General features: G+C 41.8%; 1 protein-coding gene across 5 annotated transcripts in view; it reads right to left on the bottom strand.

Moving 5' to 3' along the window:
• The window catches only part of spire1b (spire-type actin nucleation factor 1b), a 34,959-nt gene extending 10,567 nt beyond the window's left edge, over positions 1–24,392 (bottom strand). Inside the window, exons 1-9 of one of the 5 annotated variants that reach the window (XM_061673744.1) lie at positions 23,504–24,391; positions 20,981–21,009; positions 15,441–15,668; positions 15,092–15,217; positions 7,881–7,955; positions 7,443–7,607; positions 6,630–6,716; positions 1,925–2,054; positions 916–957 (exon numbers count right to left, since the gene is read on the bottom strand). In XM_061673744.1, the coding sequence (XP_061529728.1) occupies positions 916–957; positions 1,925–2,054; positions 6,630–6,716; positions 7,443–7,607; positions 7,881–7,955; positions 15,092–15,217; positions 15,441–15,668; positions 20,981–21,009; positions 23,504–23,828 (1,207 nt within the window). In that variant the 5' untranslated portion in view covers positions 23,829–24,391. Of the gene's footprint in view, positions 1–915; positions 958–1,924; positions 2,055–6,629; positions 6,717–7,442; positions 7,608–7,880; positions 7,956–15,091; positions 15,218–15,440; positions 15,669–20,980; positions 21,010–23,503 lie in introns of all 5 variants that reach the window. The other 4 variants (XM_061673741.1, XM_061673743.1, XM_061673740.1 and 1 more) reach the window with 4 other exon arrangements.
• Between the last annotated feature and the right edge of the window lie 573 nt (positions 24,393–24,965).

The following is a 24,965-nucleotide window of genomic DNA, read 5'->3' as shown; positions in this document are numbered from 1 at the left end:
AAAGATGCCACGTTGGCAGAGATACTTTTTCTGCAGCAGTCATTTACTTGAATAGGAAAAGACCAGAAGTACCAGCAAGGCAAATGTTATGTAACTAGTCCATAAGGTTGGACAGGAGAATTTTTTTAATACTCTTGTACAAACTTCCGCACATAACAATAGACCAAGACATTGCACTTAAAACTGGTGTATAAATTAAACACTGGCTTCTATGGTCACGGTAAGTAGTGAGGGGCGGTGGCAGTGGGTTCGACCACAAACTTTAGCGGCTAGTTTGAGTTAGTTGTTATCATCTTAGAGTTGATAACTTTTACATTTGGATGGCTCTTAAAATGTCACGTAAAACATTGCCTGTACAGTTAGTGTATTACTGTTTACAATTTTGGGTATTTCGTTTGGGAAGAACGTCACAGAGCAGATTGTGTTCAACCCGAGAGGTTTAAAAGATGCTGGTGTGAAACAACGTTAATATACCGAGGCTAATAGAGGGGGAATGCAAGTTGAAGAAGAAAGGAACCATTCCCTTGTAATTGTTTATTTGAGTGTAACACTGCCTTCCAAATCATGTTTCAGAAAATTTCATTTTGTTTTTAACATTTGAAATGAATAGATGTTTCTGTAAATTGTTCACTTTTTTTTTTTTTTTTTGAATTACACTCATCTGCATTCGCTCTTGGTGAAGAGTGTCCCCCATTGGCACATTGCACATCCACACACACATCAGCCAACCTTCACCAACTACTGAAGCATGAAATATGAATGCAGTGCACAGACGCTCTATGTGTGTGTGTGTGTGTGTGTGTGCGTGCGTGTTTGTGTGTGCATGCTTGATGATGAGCAGCCATAGCGAGTGAGAAGAGGAGAAGATATCATTTTAAATAACGAAAGCCAGGTAAGCAGCAAGAGGAACGTTACCTGAAGCATCAAAACTGAAAGACATGCTAAGTGGACGAATTACTGAAACGAGAAATGCATGGCATGGGACAGTCATTTGGATTAGGAGGTTATTTAAGGCAAAGGGTTATCATAAGTAATATACTTTGACTGCAGACAGAAAGACATTTTGGAAGTTAGCATGCTTAATTTGAGTTTCAAGTGTAGTTGAAAAAAAAAACAAATCTTTTACATTTTACAAGCAATTAGCAGCAGTGAGTGTACTGTAATTTGCATTCCACTCAGTATTACAATTGAACTCTCACTATATTGCGGGCTATATAGTTAGCAAAGCAATAGGAGGTGATAGCTGAGATGCAAATGGCAGCATTCGCAAAGAGAAGAGAAAGAAATTAATGTGTGTAACAAAAGTAGAGTATGAATACCTTTGCAACCTAACTCTTATGAAGTAATCCTGGGCTATTTGGGATTTGTAAGTCATTTGTAAGCACAGTCACAAAGTAAAAGTGGAAGACTCATACGTCACGTTAAGGGTAAGTTACGTACTGTGGGCTGTGTTTGCGACATACAGTAAGAGGTTCTTAATATCCGAGACAACAATGGAAATGGATTTTTAAACATTTCAGGCATCTATCCTGGGTGGGATTGCTGTATGAAATTGACATTTTGCCAAAATTAACAAATAGTATCTACAGATACAATATATTGGATCTACAATACAATATCTACTGTATGTAACTAATGAAAGGAAATAGGATAGTACGTATAGTCTTTTTTTTTTTTAGTCAAAACTGAACATTCGTAAAAAACCCAGCATTATAAAATGCATCTTTTATAGGCTATTTACAGTCCAGACAGTACTAATATAGACTATAGAGAACTGTGCATATAATTCTATGTATTTTAGTTGAGTTTTAGTTTGTTTTTATGGTTGATAAATAATAACATGTCAAACAGATGTGTTTGTCCCTGATCTCAAAAGTATGCAAAAGAGCAGCAGGCACAAACAAGAAGGTCTTGAGGGTCTTACCTAGCCTTCCCCTGCGGACCATATCTGGTGTCACGGGTCGAAGTTTCCTCTCAGATTTAATTTCTTCTAGGATCCTCTCATGCAGGGTGGGGGGAGGCTGAGTTGGTGGCTTCAGTTTTCGTGCAGACACCTACCAAACAATGTGACGATTGATAGAAAAACAAGTGCATTGTGATGCTTAAAGGCTGATCACAATTGTCTTCAATCATAAAGTATGCCAAATTTATCTAAGAACTAGATATTTTTGGTCATGTATGTGACCACAATGTAAATGACTGGGGATCTTCAAAACCTTTTATGATACTCTATATGTACCATAAAAAGTTGAGCAAAATTATTATGTTCCATCAAGGCTCCATTTGCATGTTTCAGATGACACAATCTCGATTTTTTATTTTTTTTGCACTCAATTAGAATATGCACATGGCAGCATAGAGAGAGAGAAATGCATGGAATCAGATCCTGTACCCTTCGAGTTAAAGCAGACATCTTTCAAATGTGAATTAAAATTCACTACATATCGGATATACCCCATCAACCGAGATTGGTAGTAATGTGCTACATTTACTCCATTACATATACTCAAGTAACATTTTGGATAAATGATACTTGTCAGAGTAGTTTGAATGCACCATACTTATGAGTTTTACTTGAGTATTCATGTGAAGCAGAATCGATACTTTTACTCTGTTACAATGATCAACATGCAGCAACATATTTTTTTCTTATTTTCACTTGTCACATCCGGGCACATACACACATTCAGGGTTTCTTCAGGGGGTTGATGTGGGGTCGGGGTGTGCGTGTGTCAGACCAGGTTTCAGTACGTCAGTGCTCTTTCCTGGTCTAGGAACCCTGCCCCTCGGCCCTGCCTGCCCCCAGGATTTTAATGCATTACACACACTCATCCCCCTTCTTGTAATGCACCACAAACAGCCATCTCCCGGGGGGGTCTTGGGGGTAGGCTGGTTTGGCTGGGGCCCTGGATCCCTCGGTGTGGGACATGTCCCGTCCACCGGGCCGCTCTCTGGTGGACTCCTGGGCCCGATCCCGCCTCTCGATTGAGTGGGAGGGGTCCTCAGCCTCCGCGGTGCAGGCACAGCAATTACAGGACACTTCTGTCAGTCATTGTGAATGCGAAACGGTGTTCGAAATTCACTTGCATGTGTCCGCAGACACACACCCATGGGACTTATTCACTGGGTGTGGAGCGACTCACTCATTGCGACAAATAACTTATGACTATGCAAATTTCCTTATGTATCCCCTCACTCACACTCTGGTCCTATAGACGTTTAGAATTTACATAGCCACTCCCACCACACTTCAAATTCTGTCCATAAAAGTGATGAACAGAATCGGTGACAAAGGGCAGCCGTTGCGGAGTCCAACCCTCACTGGAAACGAATCTGACAGACTGCCGGCAATGCGTACCAAACTCTGACACCAGTCGTACAGGGACCGAACAGCCCGTACAAGGTGGTTTGGTACTTCATACTCCCAAAGCACGCCCCACAGGACTCCCCGAGGGACACAGTCGAACGCCTTCTCCAAGTCCACAAAACACACTAGAGTTGGGCGAACTCCCATGCACCCTCGAGGGCCCTTACGAGGATGAAGAGCTGGTCCACTGTTCCACGGCCAGGACGAAAACCACACTGCTCCTCCTGAATCTGAGATTCAACTTCCCGATGGACCCTCCTCTCCAGCACCCCTGAATAGACCTTACCAGGGAGGCTGAGGAGTGTGATCCCCCCTGTAGTTGGAACACACCCTACGGTCCCCCTCCTTAGAAAGGGGGACCACCACCCCAGTCTGCCAATCCAGAGGCATTTTCCCCGATGTCCACGTGTTGTTGCAGAGTCGTGTTAACAAGGACAGCCCTACAACATCCAAAGGCTTGAGGAACTCCGGGCGAATCTCATCTATACCTTGCCACTGAGGAGCTTTTGATAGGACTCCTTCTACAGCTTGACGGCATCCCTCACCGCTGGTGCCCACCAACAAGTCCGTGGATTGCCGCCACGACAGGCACCGACAACCTTACGGCCACAGCTCCAGTCGGCCGCCCCGGCAATAGAGGCGTGGAACGTGGTCCACTCGGACTCAATATCCCCTGCCTCCCCAAGGACGCGGGTGAAGTTCTGCCGGAGGTGGGAGTTGAAACGCCTTCTGACAGGGGATTCTGCCAGACGTTCCCAGCAGACCCTCACAATACATTTGGGCCTGCCAGGTCGGACTGGGATCTTCCCTCACCATCGGAGCCAACTCACCACCAGGTGGTGATCAGTTGACAGGACCTTCGGCCACCGCCCAGCTCACACTGCACCCGAACCCTATTGCCCCTCCCACAGGTGGTGAGCCCATGGGAAGGGGGACCCACATTAGCCTTCCGGGCTGTGCCCGGCCAGGCCACATGGGTGCAGGCCCGGCCACCAGGCGTTCACCTTCGAGCCCGACCTCCAGGCCTGGCTCCAGAGGGGGGCCCTGGTGACCCGCGTCCGGGCAAGGGAAACCTAGATCCATATATTTCGTTCGTCATAGAGGTTTTTGGAGCCGTGCTTTGTCTGGTCCCTCACCTAGGACCTGTTTGCCATGGGTGACCCTACCAGAGGCGTGAAGCCCCAGACAACTTAGCTCCTAGGATCATTGGGACACACAAACCCCTCCACCACAATAAGGTGACAGCTCAAGGAGAGGGTCTGAAAATGATTCATTAATAAATTCATTCATTTACCGTATCGCTTATCCTCACTAGGGTCGCCTATGCCAGCTAACTTTGGGCGAGAGGCAGTGTACATCCAGAACTGGTTGCCAGCCAATCGCATGGCACACAGAAACTAACAACCATTCACACTCACATTCACACCTATGGGTAATTTAGAGTCTTCAATTAACCAATTAACCTAACCTACCATGCATGCTTTTGGAATGCGGAAAGAAACCGGAGTACCCAGAGAAAACCCACGCAGGCACGGGGACAACATGCAAACGACACACAGGCGGGGACGGACTTTTTTGAACCCGGGTCCTCAGAATTGTGAGGAAGATGTGCTAACCAGTCGGTCACCGTGCCCCCTCTTTGATCAACTCAATCAAATATGTTTTGCTCAGTCTTTCTGTGCGGGCACGGTGGTTGGGGTGACCCATGGAGAATGCTGCTATACATTAATGAAATTAGTTTGCTTGAAACACCGGTCAGGCATGTGATTGGTCTGGCTGGAGAGCTGTGGCAGTTCTGATGTTTAAATACATGTGATAGCTTTCCGGAAATCTTTGACATTATTATTAGTACGTGTAGTGAATATTGGAACCTTCCCACCTTCCCGGGGTGCTAGACTTACTATAGCCTCTGAAGCACATAAGAAGAAATGTGCTTAAGTTGACGAAAAGCGCACAGTTGCCACCTTTTCCCCTCTTACAAACATGGGAAACTGTGGCCTACTGCCAACAAGCAACAGAAAGTTTGCAAATTCCTCTCTCTGAAGTAACAAGTAATTGTAGATGCTATTTTTTTCTTCTTTCCTTCCTCAAGTAATTTAATAGAAGTGCTAAACCTCTGTGTTTAGCTCCACACTTCATGATCGTACCTAGAGTGCTACTGCGACTGCTACCCCAGAGAGTGTGCGCGTTAAAAAGTGAAAAGGTACAGGTTGGATATTTTGGGATGGTTTATTATGTAAACACTTCACCAAACTATATTGCTTGTTGAAAACAATGCTGGAGTAAACAAATCCCTCAGGTGAAAAAAGTATATATTCCCCCTATTTAATGCTATACTGGACTTGTCATACAAAAATTGGAGACAATCGCAGGACTATGCTGACAGCAATAGAATCTCAAATCAATGGAGAAGTCCAGATCCACTATTATCCTGCACAGGAACAACTGCTATGACTGGAATATACAGTCATATACAGTTATGTGTTTCTTAAGTTACATCACTCAGTCTAATGCATTTTGCTACATCAAAACTGCATGACTACGGTTTGTACAGTGCTGCATTGTTACGTGGTAATGTTGAAGGGTTTATTGGCTGAAAGCAGGGCATTTAAGGAGAACACTCAGTGAAGAGCTGAAAAAGATGTTTGTTCATTGGAACAGCCCCATGGCCTCTTTGAGATGAGCAGTCCACCATGAAAATATAAAAATTAAAAGAGAAGATTTATGTACAGTGAACACCCATTATTCATGGTGGATGAGGACCGAGCTCTGCCACAAGTGACAAAAATCAGCAAGTAACAGAAGGCCACCCAAAAAGGTTTGTAATCGCTTACAGATGTCACAAGATGGCGGAAAATCACTTTCTCTATTAGATGAGCCTACGGCCTGACGAAATGAAGTTCCTGCCCTAAATTCCACTTAGGTCCTGATCACAAAGAAGCCATAAGATGGATCTGTTCATTATATGTTTCAGCAACGTGTAGTGACAGACAGATGAATTAATTGCTTCTTTCGTTAGATGGCAGGAAGTACAATAAACATGGAATTCCAGCAATTGCCATTTTTGTTTGTTGGTGTGCCATGAGATTGTTTTACTGTAAAATGGGTGCCTTGGCTGAATGAAGTTTGAGAAACACTGGTCTAGTAAAAAAAAAAAAGCACATACTCCAACATAGCAATGGTCAGTATCTCACTAAGGGTGTTGCAAGCTTGTACTGGGAGGCATTGTGATAAGAGGACGTAAGAATTTAGTTTCACTCACGGGGTTAAGGGGTGGTCTGGATCGAATGAACTCCAGTATGACTTCATGAGCACTCTTCTTAAGCCTGGGTGGGATGTCTCCTTTCACCTTAACAAACACACAAGCAAATGCAACTACTGATCCATCCCTTGAATTGCAAAAATGATTTGAAACAATAGACGTTATTGCAGTTCATTTGGTCAAGGGTGAATGCTGTCATCCACCCCCTGTTGCGCACCAAAAGGGTGGACCATGATAGAGGTGGTCTCTGTCCATTCTCAAGTAAACTCTGGAGCTGTTTGGTTCACTTCAGTTCATATTGCCAGAAAAGATTAGGAATCCAGTCTTAAAGTCAAATGTAATTCTTTTTGTTTTTATGAGACCAAATTCAAGACAATAATCTGAATAATCAGCCAAGGCTAATGGAACAAAAGAAAAACTGCATTACGAAATACAACAAATTACAGCAGCAGTTGTATAGGGTTTAAACCAGGCCATTTAAATTTTTGGTTGCTGTAGTAATATGATATTAACGTATTTTAACATATATTTGTATGTATAGTTTCTGTCCAACCATGATTAATAACATTTAACAAACATTTCAATGCTATTGTCAGTGTCCAATGTCCATCATCTTTGAGACAAAACGTTCTTACTCATACCAAATGTACTCAATAGTATCATACTGGTTTACAATTGAAAATAACCCAAGGCTGTAACTATTTTCGCCTTATTATTCAAGCAAGTTGCTCTTGAGAAAACTAGAACATCACAAGCGCATTAAGCAGACCAACACATAATCACATGTTGACGCTGTCCAGATTGGATACTAACCATGACTTTGCGCAGTTTGTAGCGTTTGGACCTGATATCATTCATGAGCATTTCGTAGGGAGTAAGCTGGTACTCGGTAGGCAGCGGGTCATACTGACGCTCCTGCACCTTTTTCAGCTTTACTCCTTCTCGAAGGTCTCTCATCACCTGAACCCAAAATCGAGCCTGACAGGAAGTAAAGGGCATCAGAAAGCAGGGAGGCAAAACAAATATAGCATGACCCTTTGAAAGATAATTTATTTGGACAATCTGGATAATGCTTCCATCCAGTTAAATATGGTTGCTAAATCTATATGAAGTTGTAAAGGCATTTATTAAGACGGACTTGTAGTATTGTTGTGGTCATGGTTTGATTTTTATTAAGTCAGTTAGGCCTTTATAATTGAGTTGAGACAGGTTCAGTAAATTGGTTGAGATCCATGATAGTTTGTATGTTACCCAATCAGCATTTTGTAAGTCATTCAGGTCTCTTCTGGAATCTTCTGTTGAATCCTCCTCCATTTTACGAAGATTCTGTAAGAGAAAAGAGAAGGCAGAGTTAGACTAAAGAGAATAAGTGGATTTTAAATGTCATATTATCCAGAGTGAAGACTTTATATACTGTAAATTGCACTTCCCGACTTGACAGCTCTCATGCGAGTGATGGGTGGGAGAGCAACAAATCTGCAAGGTGCCGTTTTCTGGCACCCTACATTAGGGTACGAAACAGTGGTATAGTATGTAAATTATGGATGAGATACTTTTTTTCCATTAATTGGCACTCTTTTCTTTCTGTCAAAAACTCCAAAGGCTTGTCTTTTGCCAGTCGGGGACATAGATGAAGAAAAATCACTCCTCACATTTTTAGATGAGCATTGTATGCAAACAGTGAACAAAAAGTGAAACCCCAATTCCAGTGAAGTTGGGGCATTATATAAAACCTAAATAAAAACATAACGCAATGATTTGCAACTACTTTTCCCTCTATACTCAATTTTATTACACTGCAAAGACAAGATACTTAATGGTCAAACTGATAAAGGTTTTTTGTTTGTTTTTTTGCAAATATTCACTCATTTTGTATTTGATGCCTCCAACAACGTTCCAAAAAAGCTGGGAAAGGGGCATGTTTACCACTATTTTACATCACCTTTCCTTTTAACAAACCACAATAAGTGTTTGGGAACTGAGGACACTAATTTTTGAAACTTTGTTGGTGAAATTCCTTCCCATTCTTGCTTGATGTACAACTCCAGTTGCTCAACAGTCCGGGGTCTCTCGTCGTATTTTGCACTTCATCATGTGCCACAAAGTTTCAATGCGAGACAGGTCTGGACTGCTGGCAGGCCAGTCTAGTAGTAGCACTCTTTAAACTCTTTTACTACGAAGCCACGCTGTTGTTACACGTACAGAATGTGGCGTGGCACTGTCTTGCTTAAATAAGCAGGGATGTCCCTGAAAAAGACATTGCTTGAATGGCAGCATATGTTGCTCGAAAACCAGTATGTACTTTTCAGCATTATTGGTGCCTTCACAGACGTGAAAGTTACCAATGTCATGGGCACTAACACACCCCCGTACCATCACAGATTCTTGGTATTGAATTTTGCGCTGATAATCTGGATGGACCTTTTCATCTGTGGCCCAGAGGACACGACCTCCATGATTTCCAAAAACAATTTGAAATTTGGACTCGTCAGACCACAGCACACTTTTCCACTTTGCGTCAGTCTATCTCAGATGAGCTCGGGCCAAGAGAAGCCAGCTGCATTTTTGGGTGTTGTTGATATATGGCTTTCGCTTTGCATGGTATAGTTTTAACTTACATTTGTACATGTAGCAACAAACTGTCTTAACTGACAATGGTTTTCTGAAGTGTTACTAAGCCCACATGGTAATATCCCTGACACAATGGTGGTGGTTTTTAATGCAGTGCCACCTGAGGAATCGAAGGTCACGGACATTCAAGAGTGTCTTCGGACTTGTCACTTAAGTGCAGAGAATTCATCCGATTCTCAATCTTTTGACATTATGGACCAGAGATGATGAAATCCTAAATTTCTTGCAGTTGTACATTGAAATACGTTGTTCTTAAACTGGTGGATACACTAGGTTCCAAGTCCCAACTTCATTAGAATTGGGGTTTGAAGACAAACCTTCACATTAAGACCTAAGAATAAAAGTGAAAGTGAGAGCCAGTGTACACCCTGAACTGGTCGCCAGCCAATCGCAGGGCACATATAGACAAGCAATCATTCACTCTCACATTCACACCTACGGGTAATTTAGAGTCTCCAATTTAGAGTCTCCAATTAATCCATGTTTTTGGGATGTGGGAGGAAACCGGAGTGCCCGGAAAAAACCCACGCAGGCACGGGGAGAACATGCAAACTCCACACAGGCGAGGCCAGATTTTTTTGAACCCGGGTACTCAGAACTGTGAGGCAGATGTGCTAACCAGGATATATGGATATTTTGGGATGGTTTATAAAGTAAACACTTTATAACACTCCCCCCTATTTAATGCTATACTAGACTTGTCATACAAAAATTGGAGACAATCGCAGGACTATGCTGACAGCAATAGAATCTCAAATCAATGGCTGTGACTGGAATATACAGTAAGCTCTATTATGTGTTTCTTAAGTAACATCACACAGTCTCATGCATTTTTGCTACATCAAAACTGCATGACTACGGTTTGTACAGTGCTGCATTGTTACGTGGTAATGTTGAAGGGTTTATTGGATGAAAGCAGGGCAATTAAGGAGAACACTCAGTGAAGAGCTGAAAAATATGTTTGCTCATTGGAACAGCCCAATGGCCTCTTTGAGATGGGCTGTCCACCATAAAAATATCCAAATTAAAACAGAGACATTTTCTGTACAGTGAACTATTATTCATGGTGGATGAGGACCGAACTCTGCCACAAGTGACAATAATCAGCAAGTAACTGAAGGCCACCCAAAAAGGTTTGTAATCGCTTACAGATGTCACAAGATGGCGGAAAATCACTTTCTCTATTAGATGAGCCTATGGCCTGACTAAAGGAAGGTCCTGCCCTAAATTCTACTTAGGTCCTTATCAAAAAGACACCATAAGATGGTAAAATAATAATTTATAATATTTTTGTATTAGACATGGCTCCACGAATTGGCAGATTCGCAAATGCCAAACCGTGAATATGTGAGGGTTCAATGTACATTGAGGAAACAGAATTCATCCACAAATCCATTTTCTATAGCAATTATCCTTTTCGTGGTCAGAGCAGGAGCTGAAGCAGACTGGCATTGGGTGCGAATTCATAATACATAAAACATAAATCATAAATCTCCTTTAACATTTGTCGTCCTTGTATTCAACGTTGGTTTGCTGCTTTTCTGTGAATGTCTTTTGGCAGGAGACATTTAAAGAGACAACAAACATTGCTTGGCCTTAAGACGGCTCCCCTGTGGGTTGTCACAACACTGCTATACAGATAGGCAATGCTGTGTGGGCGAGGGAGACGCACATATGCGCAGGCACAGATGTATGCATACATTACCCAACAAGTAATATATTCCCATTCACGGACACGTAACGTAAGCATCCATGCGTAATCACTTAAACAGCAGTAATAGGTTACAGTAGTAGTAGTTACAGTTATGAGAAACAGTATGTCCCTATTCAAATACTAGCATTTTGTGATATAAGACATGGGAATAACAATCATTTCAAAACTTTTTCTACCATTAATGTGACCTATAACCTTTACAACTCAACTGGAAACATCCATCCATCCATTTTCTGAGCCGCTTCTCCTCACTCGGGTCCCGGGCGTGCTGGAGCTTATCCCAGCTATCATCGGGCAGGAGGAGGGGTACACCCTGAACCGGTTGCCAGCCAATCGCAGGGCACATACAAACAACCAACCATTCACACTCACATTCACACCTACGGGCAATTTAGAGTCTCCAATGTATGCATGTTTTTGGGATGTTGGAGGAAACCGGGGTGCCCGGAGAAAACCCACGCAGGCACGGGGAGAACATGCAAACTCCACACAGGCGGGACCGGGGATTGAACCACGCTCCTCAGAACTGTGAGGCTGACGCTCTAACCAGTCGCCCACCGTGCCGCCCAACTGGAAACAAACTAAGTCAAAACAAAACAACTAAGTATAAGGTGGTTGCACAACTTGGAGAACTTTGTAGGTGAGAAGGAGATTTTTGTAAAAGATGCAATACTGTACAGGGTGCCAGTGAAGTTGAATGTAAATAGGCAGTGAAAGGGGATGTCATGACTTACTTAACGACACAAAATACAACTAAAGGTTTCAGGACTGGTGTCACAAAAGATACATTTCAAATCCAAACTACAACCTCAACTTTACCCATTCAAAATAATCCCCTGGAGTCTAACGCACTTTCTGCCACGCCTCCATGCAATCCTGGAAGCATTCTTCCAGGATCTTCCGCAGCTCCGCCATCACGGCCATGTTGATGTCGTTGACGTCTGCAAAACAGATACCCTCCATGACCCCCTTGAGCTTGGTAAAGAGGGGGGGAATCAAACGGAGCTAGGTCGGGTGAATGGGGTTTGCTCCAGCACAGCAATGTTCTTCTCAGCCAGGAACTGTCAGATGCTCAGCGCATTGTGAGTAGCCGTGTTGTCATGGCAGCCACGAGTTGTCCTGCCACAACTCTCGCCTATTTTTCACGCACTAAAGCAAACGCCGCTGGACCTCTTTGTAGACATGCTCATTGATCATCTGGCCCACATTTATGGGCGAAACTCCTAGTTTGGGTTTGAAATACAGCATATATTCTGTGACGCCCGTCCTGGAACTATTCTGACACACCTTCATAGTTCATGCAAAATAGAATATAGAAATTCGTTATTAGAATAAAGACATTGAAATCAATACAAGCCATTACAGCTTTGCGAACCCAAAAAAGTTAATGGTGGCCAAAGAGTTTAGCACTAGTAGCACAGTACTTTAGCAATTAATTCTGCGGCAACAAGAATCCATAATATAACCCTGTATATAACTTACTGTATCTCTTGATATTCTGTAATGTACAGGGAACATAAAGTCAAGTCACCCAAGCTGAGTTGGGTGGTGACACAAAACACTTTTAGAGACATTATAAAAAATAAATAAATAAATAAAGTGATGGGGTTGAATTTGTATGCGATGAATAAGGCCATTGGAATAAACTGTGATTAATTGGAGCCAAATTAACCCTAAAAGAAGAGGAAAAAGTCCATGCTATAATAGCTTAGCCCAGCCATTAGTAACGTTACATTCATTCTGCTTTCTTTTTCTATTTTTTTCTCCCACCACTAACAAGAACAGTTATGTAACTGACCAAATTCCCTCTATTCATTCACATGCATTATGCACACTGAAAGGGCAGTTTTAGAAGAACATAGCAGGACGGAACCCTGAGGTGGAGACACATGCACGCACACACATAAATACAGTACACACCTTCCAACAGGAAGTACACTGCTGCCCAAGAGGCAAAGCCTTCACGTGATGTCAAGAGGTCAATGAACAGTAGAAAAACATTGCATGTTCATGGCAACAGCCTAACAGTGGGTGATGAGGAAAATAAATGCACTGAAGAAATGATCCCGTGTTCAACCACATTGCTGTTGCTCGCCCCTCACATTTCCAGTCTTGTCATCTAGTAGAAAGCTGTAATCACATTATCTTTGAAGTTAACGCAATGTAATTAGGCTCCCAACATCAAATTATTATGTAGCCCAATCTGAAATAACCTGACATTGAATAAATGACCCGCAGTAATAATGTTAATGCGGTTGGCATAATCTATCAGTTTGTGAAAAGTTCAGCTATTTCATGGAGCGACCCCATGACACAGCACCAACGCTATTAGTGCTGGCGTCTGTCTGAACATTGGTTTGGAAAGTTAGTGTGACTTGGCAGTTTTGTCTGCGTGTCAGCATGTCAGATCCTGTCTTCTGTGTAGGACATGCTACTTTGTCTTCATTGTGGCCCAGCCTGTCAGCTCAAGAGCATGTCTTATCAACACCACACTGCACCGCTACCTCAGACCTGCTCGTCATTTGTATTTGTTTTTCACACCGAAACTGTAAGCCTTTCGACATATTAAACTGACAGTCAATGAAATGTATTTTTGTTATTTATAGAAATGTTTAAATACTTTATAGCCCCTCCATTGATTTGTGGGTGACATTTCCTATTAGTGAAGAACATGTAAAAGAAAGAATTACACTTCTACTATAGAGATTAGATTGAAGACATAACTTAGATCTCTAAAAAATCTGTTGCAGATTTAGAGATGCACAATTATTTCGACAATGAATTAAACCTCCTCTGCACTCAAAATGGGTGGCAGAAACTATTGACTGGGTAAAATGGACTCAAGGTAAACTTTGTATTGTATGATTACGTTGTAATTAACAAGAAGGTTCTTGTTCTACTGTACCGAATGCAGTGTAAGGAAGGGTCTCGTTCCAAACCAAGTCAACAAGTGAATTAGTTAGAGGTCTGACTAAAAGTATGTGGCGTTATGTCATAGCATGACTCCTAAAGTATGTGCCGTGATAAGCCTATTCATTTATTTATCCACAGGCATTGGCACAGATGCATTCAAGTATCAGCTGACTCTCTGAATGCTGTCCACCTTCCTGGGAGCCTCAGTAATGTGCATGCCTATTTCATTTTTTCCTTTTTATAATCGTCGTGGAGAAGCTTATCCCATCTGACTCTGAGCGAAAGACAGACTGCACCCTGGGACTGGTCTCCAGTCAAGCGCAGGTGACAAAGAGGTGGAGAACTAGTTAAACTGAACGTTCGCACCTACACTCATTGAGTGGGAATCATTTCCACACTGGCTGAATAACGACACCTCTAATGTTGTGCCACTACCTGGAACAGAATCATCAGTACAGCAAATCGAAAATGTAGGCCAGTGTAATGCATCATTTCATGAGGAAGGCCACTCAGTAGTGGAGTCACTGACGGTGTTGTGGTTCCTTCACCTGACAACTATGCAAGCAGTGTAGGTTCAGTTCCCATTTAGTGCAGGTGTGAGTGTTTGTCTGTCTCTTTATGTGCCCTGCGACTGACTGGCGACCAGTCCAGGGTATAGTCTACTTTTCGCCCAAAGTCAGAACAGTTCCAGCTCACCCATGCCACTTAACTGTATAAGCGCGAAAGAAGACGGCACATAACACGGGAGCTGTGCCGTCGAGGAGGCCTTTGCTCTTTGCACATCTTCAAGATGTAATTAAGTAACAACTTCACACCGACATCAGGATTTTAAATATTCAGATACAATAAACTAAGTCACCAGATTAAAAAAAACGCAGGATAAATACATAACCTCTGACCTCAGTCAACATCTGAAAAGAGAACCCATGGATTCATACTGAAATTCTTTGCCAAGGAGGCTTTGTATGGAGACCTAGTTTTGAAGCCTTCACCATGTGCCCTGGCAGTTTCAGAATGTTGCTGTCGTCCCAAGCACTCTTGAGGCATGTACTGTAAGCCTACAGCACTAAATCTCCTGCTTCACCAAGTCTTTCATAGCAAAAGTAAAAGGTCAGTCATCATCCCCCTGTAAAGATTGATGTGACGGGGCAGGACTTCTCCACGACCATAACCATGACGAGGGTAATAAAAAATGACGACTCACCTCTTTGGCACTCTTGATCTTGTCCAGGAAAGTCCGTAGTTCCCTGGCCTCTGTGTACAAAGCCCGACATACAGCCTGGTAGTGACTAGGTGCATCCGACTGACTGGGTAGATGATCCGTACACAGCTACAAGAAAGGCAGAGGTTTAAAAGAGGTAACTGAAAGGAGTTGAGAAAAATCAAAGTGACATTTTTTTTCACTGGGCCACAAATACGGTACTTGGCAGCACTCCTGGCTAAATGCATCTGGGTTTAGTTCATTCGCTTTATACACAATGTGTGAACGGATGGATTTTTAAATAAGTTTTCACACTCCAAATATAACAAGTATGGCAGCCAAATGTCCGTACCTTGAGGATACCTCTGTAGCCATGGACACTCGAAATGTTGTCAGGGTCGTCGTTTTCTTCCTCAGTTGCCTCATAGCCTTCGTCGGGGCAGACGTCTCTTTCGGCCTCGGCTATGTTGAGCATCATGTCAATGAGCTGCTCCAGTGGAGGACTGAGCTCCCTCTCTTCATTCTCTTTCAGCCCATAGTCCAGAGCCTTGTAGATCATGATGCCCACAGACTCTATCACCTGCAAGTGCACATAGAACACCATACACTTAGAATCCTAACAGTATTTCGCTATCCAATAACCTAAACACTTTACTCTGTTTAAACTCTTTCATACCGAAATGTCAGCACTCCATCTTGTTGGAACCAGACTGGTCTCGAGCTGCATGAGTGTCTATAGATGAGTGTATAAGGCATGCTGCCCTTGAAATGCTATATTTAGTCACTAAAACTGCATATTTTGCTATTATCTCAAAGCAATAAGGTTGTTGGGCATCTTATTTTCATGTAAAAAACATTTTATAAAACCAAAAGCTTTTTTTAAGAAACCAAAGAAAATCTGTCAGTTTCCACTAAATCATGTCACATGCAAGCAGTCCAAAGGCCCATGCCACTCCCTGGCACAGAATCTGACCTTCTATGTTATACTATAGACAGTAACTGCAAACTTATCTCCATACATGCTTCACAGTCATATAATACTAATATTTTCAAAATCATTATTCCTTATTGCACTGTTTTTATTTACTCCCTGCACTCTTCATGCAGCGTTATCAACTCTTCATAAATTCATTTTTGGCAATTCCGACAATTCTGACACCAATTTATAACATTTCAGGCATAAAACTATTAAAACCTCCTTCGAACAGATTGAAGTATTGTTATCTCACAAGGGTCGAGCAGACAGAATGCTAAATGTACTCCTGCTGTTTCTAGAAAAATAATCTGAGCTAGAGCCTTTAATTGCCATTTTTATCAATTTGATTCTTTTGTGTTGCTGTTTTCTCTGTTTGGACTGACGAAGCATAAATCTGGAATGAGAGCGTCATGCTTAATAAAGCCAGAAAATCTAGGGTCCAGAAAAAAATGTGTGAAGTGAGAAATCACACAGTGAATTAATCAGCTAGCCGGAGCACTTTAAAAAGAGAGAGAGAATCGGACAGACTGGTGTAAACAAGTGATTTTTTAAAAATTTATAAAAAAATGTAAATGAAATTTTAAAAAAATGGGCCCAAACAGAGACGCATGGAAGTTTTAAAACGCGAAATATGTGATAATTACAAACCATAAACAGTGTTCCCTACCTAAACCACGGGTTCATCAGTTGCTCCCATGGTATAGCACAAGTGATTTAAAAAAAAAAAAACAGTATTTTGTTACAGTAAAGCACTCACGTGTGGGAAAGGGAAGTCACAGTCGCAATTCCCAGACGTTTATTGCACCGGTAGGACAGTAAAGCGCTTAAACACAATGAGCACACCCACGCAAGAGCTGCTGTCGGATGACACACACTCACACGAAAACTCGCCGATGTCACATGTCACGAGGCCCCCGGCCTCTCTATATTGCGGCATTTTAAACAGGGGTTCACTGTCTTCTTACATCAATGCATTTGGGTTTCGGTTCTTCAAGGGTATGGCTAAGTGCCACCTCTTAGTCTGTGCCAGAACACACATGCTTACATACAAACACATAACACAAGCAGACAAAACATACTCCCCCAGGGGCTGTGAAGAAATGTATAAACGTATGGATTGCGCGGAGAAGGTTTTCCGGCTTTTTTCTTTCTGGACCTTAAATTGCTTGTCTTACCTTCAGAGGATCTGATCTGTAAGCATACTTACTGGACACTCAAAAGAAGATGATTCTGGCAATAATTTTCACTTCGAATGTGGATGAGAGGTACGCTAAAGTTCTTTCATTATAGCATTCATTTAACTGATCTGCTCTTCATAAAAAAGAAAGGATTGAAGACTGATTAATTGTATTTTTTTTTTTTTTTTTTAATTCCACTTCAACTATTTCTTAAAATAAATAAAAATAGCATCTGGGTTTATTTTAACGGAAAATAATGAAGTCATACTGTATTTCATTTAAATGACTGGGCGGCTGTGGCTCTGACTGAAGGGTCAGCGGTCTGAGTCTCAACACTGACTGTCTGTTGTCAAAGTGTCACTAGGCAAGACAGTGAAGCCTAAATTGCCTCACCCTGTCAATGAGAAACTGCCTCTCAATTTCCTTACCTGCTTAAACAAAGGAAATGTATTTTTTGATTCAACTGCAAAAAGGTGACTGTGATTTTAAGGCATCTGAACATGACAGCTACCCAACCGAGCATATCCAACTCAACTTATAAATCTCCCCGAGTGCTTCCCGGCATTCCAAGATTATTTTTTTGAGTCACTTAAGCATGACTGCACTTCTTTGCAAACTGGCTGTCATATGATAGCATGTCTACTTTGTTTTTCTCTGGTCAACAACTCCCCGAACATTAAATTTACAGTGGAATACGTAAGGTCAAACAAAATCCATTTGAAATCCGCAGGTCGATTTCTAATTTGAATTATTTAAAAAAACACATATTTTTTCAGATGGTAACAAAGTGTGCTTGTCTGTACAGATGATCAGATAATGAAATGTTCAACCACATTTCATCTAATCTGATCCTAACTTGTCAGAGATTTAACAGGAAACTTGTTTTAAAAAATTAATGTTCTGTCACTTATACCTCTGTCAAATCTATTCAGATCAGCTCGCAAATGGTCATGGCTTACGTGGGATTGCGTTATATCTTATTCCCTTCGATCGCTGAATCTGAATGAAAGCTGCATTTAGCTTTGAAGATATTCGATTTTAAATCACTCAATTTCACAGGTGACAAGTGTTTAAGCCAAACATCTGCACTCTCTGAGCTCAGAGTTGTTACATAATTTGTTAAGAAAAAACACAAACAAAACTTTTTTTCTATTTCCACCTTGACACAGAAACTACGTAGGAGTTACGAAGGTCAGTTTTCATCACTGACGGTTACATGAAACTTCTCAATTCCAAAGCTGAGATATCAAGAGAAAACATAAGAGGCATGAGTAATTTAACGGAATGGGGTGGGGGGAAAAAACCTAACACTAAATTTTTACACTGTATCACATGACCACTCAAACTGAAGCTAAAAACGGCTCATCACATTCTTTGAGACCACGTGCACACAATGTGCTTACTATCCAACATGGAATTGTTGTGGCTGTAATGGAAATAAATATACACTGCATTCCAAATGATTATGCAAATTATATATTTTTCGCAAATTTTCCAAAAGTTGATATAAATCATAGTCGGCATAATTTTCAAGTCATCAACTGTCAGAATAGAATTCAAATGTTTTTGAACAAAACTCACAATGATAACAGCATTTTTTCTTTTTAATATAAAACTTAAAATGCACTGTTCCAATTACACACAACAGTTTTCAAGACATTTGACAGGTTTATAAAGAAAAAAAAAAAAAAAAAAAAAAAACATTAATTGATTATTGAGGCCATATTTGCTGAAGTCAAAAGCTATTTTAATCAAAAACACACGGTTGGAATCTAATAGGGTTTTGACAGTAACTTATAGGCAACACTGTTGCCAGAAAGTTTTACTGTTAAATTCTTTTTTAAAAAAGCATTAAAAAAACTGGAGGTGTGAATAAATAGAAGCATATACCACAAGGCTTTTTTTTGCAACAGTGCCACATTGTTAGTGTTAAGTGTTTCTATAAAATAGATTATGATCATTCTGTTTCTTGTATTGCCATACATTTTTTTGGCACATGTCTCTTGTTATATACGCATCTTCTTACTGACACCGAAATGCTTAACACTGTGGAGCCATGAATATTACAATGCTGGGATAGATTACCGTACGCTTGGACATTGCAGTAAATTATACATTTAAATATAGCTTCCACTGCATCATGGGATTTTGTTTGCTGTCACACAGTATAAACAGAGAGTTACTATATACAGTGCCACCAGAAAGTATTCACACCACTTCACGTTTTCCACATTTTGCTACATGTACCGACCTATTCTAAAGCAAATTTGAGTATGAGTTTCTTTTTTCTAAAAAAAAAAAAAAAAATTTTTTAAAAATATCCCATACCACGCATGTTTTTTTTTTGGGGGTGTGGGAGGAAACCGGAGCGCCCGGAGAAAAGCCACGCGGGCACAGGGAGAACATGCAAACTCCAACTAGATGTGGTAACCAGTCAGCCACCGTGCCGCCCATTATTATTATTATTATTATAACACTGTGCCAACACTGTAGTTCTGCTTTCCTTTTGGCTTTGGCAATTGCTTTAAAGTACTTGTTTCGCTCCGGAACTTGTCTAGCTACCATGTCATTGGCTGAGAAAACCGGACGTGGTTATGTTAATCAGCCCCACTGTTACGTACTGTATGTGGGGAAAGTGCAGTACGGCTCCCTCACAGACACATTTTCAGAAACAGGGAGATATCAAAAGATTAACTTGGTTGGTTGTTTAATTTCACAGTTTGAGTGGGCAGGTACACCAGAGACCCAACTTTCTGAATACAAACAGCAAATTTTCCATAACTTGACCCGTTTAAATTATAAATATAAACCCTAGAAAAGCACGCTGTTCTACCGTTAAATAATCTCCTTGGCAGAGGCACTAATTACCCCAATTGTTTCATTTGGTGAAAGGTCCAAACCAAGAGCGCTCTTCCAAAATGAAACAAAAAACAAAGTAAAAATTAAAGAAACAAAAACAATCTGTCTTACTCTTCTCATTTGGTGAACATGCTCAGACTGACATAGTTCATTGTTTTACCAGTATACAATTAATGTTGGTAAAATTTGCAGGTCTGGGTCAATGTCTTCTTGTCAGAACAACCTCATTATTTGTACTATTTTGGACAAGAGTTCTGCAAATACAGCAAACTGGAAAGAACTCAGTATCATGCAAAAGGTAATCGTGGTCAGCAGAAGTTTCTACAATCAACAGACTGACAAGAAAAAGAAATGTGAATACATACACAGGCGGGACTATCCCCCTTTTGCATTCTGGGATGGGGAGAATGCTTCAACTTCAACTCAAAATTGAGAAAATAAGTCTGTAAATGTGTCTGCATTTACATGAAAATTGTGTGCCACACCTCCCACAAATATATGGAAAGTGGACATTTTTAGTGTAATTATACTCACAAAAATACCAACAAATGGAAATTAAAACCACACCGCTTGCCCTTTTGCACGGAGAAGAAGTCAAATTGATTTGAATGGCGCTTGAGAAAAATAACTGACTCTCAAGTAAAACAAAAGGAAACAAGGAACCTTGTGTAGTTGATATTTTGCAAATGCCGGTATGGCAATAAAGGAGTAGTTTGAAACTGAAATCAATATTTTGTGTCACGTTTCGGCTAGCATTTTGATCAAGGTTGAGCATTTAAATGGGGTAAAACCTGTAACATGACCAGAAAATAAAGAATAATTCAAACAACAGTAAAATATCCTAATTTGCAAGAATTCAAATACAAGTGAGTTACTCACCTCTGTCTGTGTGCTCAGGTTGTATTTACCTGTAGGATAAAAAGAAAATGTGTTACATGTTAAGCGGCAGAAAACTACTCAATAACACATCTTACATGGACCACCCATCCATGCATCCATTGTCTGAGCCCCTTCTCCTCACAAGGGTCGCAGGAGCGCTGGAGCCTATCCCAGCTATCATCGGGCAGGAGGCGGTGTACACCCTGAACCGGTTGCCAGCCAATCGCAGGGCACGTCGAAACAAACAGCCATTCGCGCTCACATTCACACCTACGGGCAATTTAGAGTCTTCAACTAACCTGCCACGCATGTTTTTGGGATGTGGGAGCAAACCGGAGTGCCCGGAGAAAACCCACGCAGGCACGGGGAGAACATGCAAACGCCACACAGCCGGGGCTTGAACCGTGAGCAAGACGCTCTAACCGGTTGGCCACCGTGCCGCCCATGGAACCCCAAATATAACTTAATCTAACCTATAACACAGTATTTTATCATATGGTTCTTACTCTAACTGCATTAGTGAAAATGAGAACAAAGAAACTAATGCAGGTAAAAACATTACCAATGGAGCAAACAATTGTGTGTGACCCAGCATTTATGAACTTTTTATAACATCACAACTATGTGTGTATGTTTTCAAATGTAGCAAATAGGAGATTTGGGACCATTTGTCCTGTAATGACACAGCAAAGGCAATGTAATAAAGATCATGTCAACAAAAAAAAGTTGGGTTACTGAACTGGTCATTGTTGCTTTTACATATTATTTTTGCCGAATTTAATTCACCGGGAAGATGAAACAGACGATATACTGCATATATCCATCTTTAAAACACACATTAAAATACATGTTATATTTGTCTCTGACTTTTATAGTTTGCCGTGCCATGTTTTTATCCCTTTATTTTACCTCAAGCTCTTTGAGTAGTTTGAATAGGATGTGGTTTTGTGATGACACACTAACGCCTGTTCTAAAAGGACTCTTTATGAATGTGATCTTTTCCAAATGAAGGAAAAACCTGAATAACTTTCCCGGCAGCATTACCAAAGCTGTTCCGCGTAAAATTAGCTCGCTAATAGACAACAACAAATGGCCTTTCTGTCACCGGCTGCAAAGGCATCAGCGTCACAGCAGCTCTGACATCATCTTGTGATATTTAATAGTCATGCTTTATTCACCTTTTGGCTGAATTGTTCTTTTGATATTCACATGGAGGAAGAGCCGAACAATATATCATAATCCATTTGTGGTTCACTTTTTCGATGACTGCCAGACGTTCTTTATTCAAGCGTATGTAGGAGGTGATGTTCCGTTTAGTGCAACTAAAGGTCATATTTGAAAATGAATGCAGCTCTGTGATGTAAATGTGAGCATTATTATCGGTGTAAAAAGCTTCTTTTTTTGGGAGATTGCGCATTGGAGTGATCCTAAGGTTTTGGCTAGTTGATGTGCATCCTTTCGAACTGCATGTGACATAGGTTTGTGTGTGTTTAGCAGCAGCAGAATAGGGCAGACCCTGGGCCTTCATATAGTCAGACACATAAAAAGGCAGTCAGTGAGTTATCTACAGCCTCATTACATGCAGTATGGGCGCTTAAGGAATTCTACCATACCATTAACATGTTGCAGTTCGACATGACTGTGGGACGTGTCTATATACAGTATAGAAGTGCATGGTGTTGACAAGATGCAGTTGAACAACAAATGCTTAACATGATCGCCCTTTATAAACAGATCTGCAAATGTCCCCTGAACAGTGATTCCCAACCAGTCCGCTGTAAGTGATCATCAAGGTATGCGGCACGGGAAACGATCCAATTTCACGTCGTTGGGATAAATATGATTCATTTACTACAAATGATGTATCTTTGTTTATCTATCTATGCCGGCGACATATAGTGACAGGCAGAACAATTAAATGTTCTTCCACTAGATGCCAGAAAGTACATACAGTCATTCATTTGGCCATGTGCCATGACATTATTTGTACTACTGCACGGGGGCTTCATTGTGACTGCTCATGATCTGACTCTCACGAGAGTGAGGCTGTGCAACCTGTGCTCCATGGAAACACCTGGGCCTGAACGCGATCAGTACCCAGACATGCGGCCTAATCGCATGCATTCCCAGGTAAAGCCCATTGAGCAATGAGCATTATGAGCTGACGTGACGTGGCAGAGCAAGATAAGAGGAGGACAAATCCCCGTGATCCTTAACATGTGATATTAGCGCAAAGGAAAATTCACCGAGGATTAAAAATAACATTGCCAAAAAAAATAAATAAAAAATAAGACCACCACGGGACGGTGGGAGAGAGTGCGCCTTTGTTTGTCATTGGTCTTGTTGACTTGGTATGACAGTTGATTGTATGGCTAAATTACCATTTGCGCACAAAATGGGTGCGATTTGCTCACACAGTGGACAATGCTCTCGTATTCTTGTTTATTAGCCTGTAATATGCCCAGTATGGCCAAGATAGATATTGAGCAGAGCTGCACTCCCACTCGACGTGAAAATGTTTACCTTCACAGCTCGGTTTGTGCAATCTCACAGATCCGTCCTTTGCAATACGAACATCTCCCGGTCCTGATATCCTCGCCTCGGCCGCCGCCGAGGAGCATCTCCTTCGCCGCTGTCCCTTCACCAGCGTCACGCAGCACTGGTAACACACGGCCCAAGCCTGCTCTTCGTTGATGGGCTGGCTGTAGAGACCCAGGATCTCCTCCAAAGACAGATCGTCCGACCGCGCGTCCTCCGTGGAAGTCATCGTGCCGTGGTGCTGATGCTCATCGAGCCGGCTCGCAGCATCAGTCAGTCCTCCGTGCAGTCCGCCTCCATGCTCAGCCATCCTTTCATTATCTCAGCGCTGGATGGAGGAGGCCCGGTGGCGAGAGCTAAAATGGGGGAGGCATTGATGCTCGCCCACCTCCTCCTTGTGGATCACCACCAGCAGCAGCAGCAGCAGCAGCAGCAGTCTGGACCCACGGAGGAGCTTTTTCTCGATTTGCCCGCTCAAGGCTCTGATGCAGACAGGCACAAGACGATGTGCGGCTGAAACCTGCTCACTTTGCTTACTGCGTGGAATTGTGCGTGTGTCTTACTGAAATTCCCTCGTCACGTCCCCCTCCCACCACCACCATTCATTTTCTCAAAAGTCATCATCAAAAACAGTCGAACGTTCAAACTAACACTAGAGCATTGTTGCCCAACCTTTTACTGAGCCAATTTTAACATTTGAAAAATGTCATGGAACACCACCAAACAAAAATGCTATCCTATCTCCGCAAGGGAACACTGGAGCTCCGCCTTAGTGACCATAGGGTTCTTGTTCTTCTTCCCCGGTTACTCAGCTTGGTCGGACGGCCAGATCTAGGAAGACTCCTGGTTGTCCCAAACCTCTTCCGTTTCCGCATAATCGAGACCACAGTGCTTTTGTATCCTTCCCCGGATTTGTGCCTTGACACAATCTGTTCTCGGAGGTCTGCAGACAATTCCTGAGACTTCATTGCTTGGTTTGCGCCGATATGCACTGCCAACTATGAGGCCTTCTGTAGACGGGTGTGTGCCATTCCAAATGATGTTCAATCAACTGAATTTACCACAGGTGGACTCCATTCAAGTTGGAGAAGCAGCTCAAGGATGATTCGTGGAAATCAGATGCACCTGAGCTTAAGTTTGAGTGTCATAGCAAAGGGTGTGAATAGTTATGTAGCTATTGTTTGAATTTGTCTTTTATAAATGTACACAAATGTCTGAAAATATGTTTCTACTTTGTCGTTATGGGATATTTTAGGTCAATTTATTCAAAGAAAATACAGTAAAATGTGGGGGAAAAAGAAGGGGTGTGAAAACTTTCTGGTGGCACTGTATATGAACATGTCTCCTAATGTCCACTTCAACCTCTGAAAATAGTACGACTGGCCCAATATTATGGATTTCATGGACGTTAACCGTTTTCCTCTCCATAGGCACTCACTATACGGGA

The sequence above is a fragment of the Phycodurus eques genome, chromosome 4 (genome assembly GCF_024500275.1).
Source record: "Phycodurus eques isolate BA_2022a chromosome 4, UOR_Pequ_1.1, whole genome shotgun sequence".
Lineage (NCBI taxonomy): Eukaryota > Metazoa > Chordata > Actinopteri > Syngnathiformes > Syngnathidae > Phycodurus > Phycodurus eques.
The sequence above is the reverse complement of the archived record's forward strand: the minus strand, read 5'-3'. Positions and strand labels throughout refer to the sequence as shown.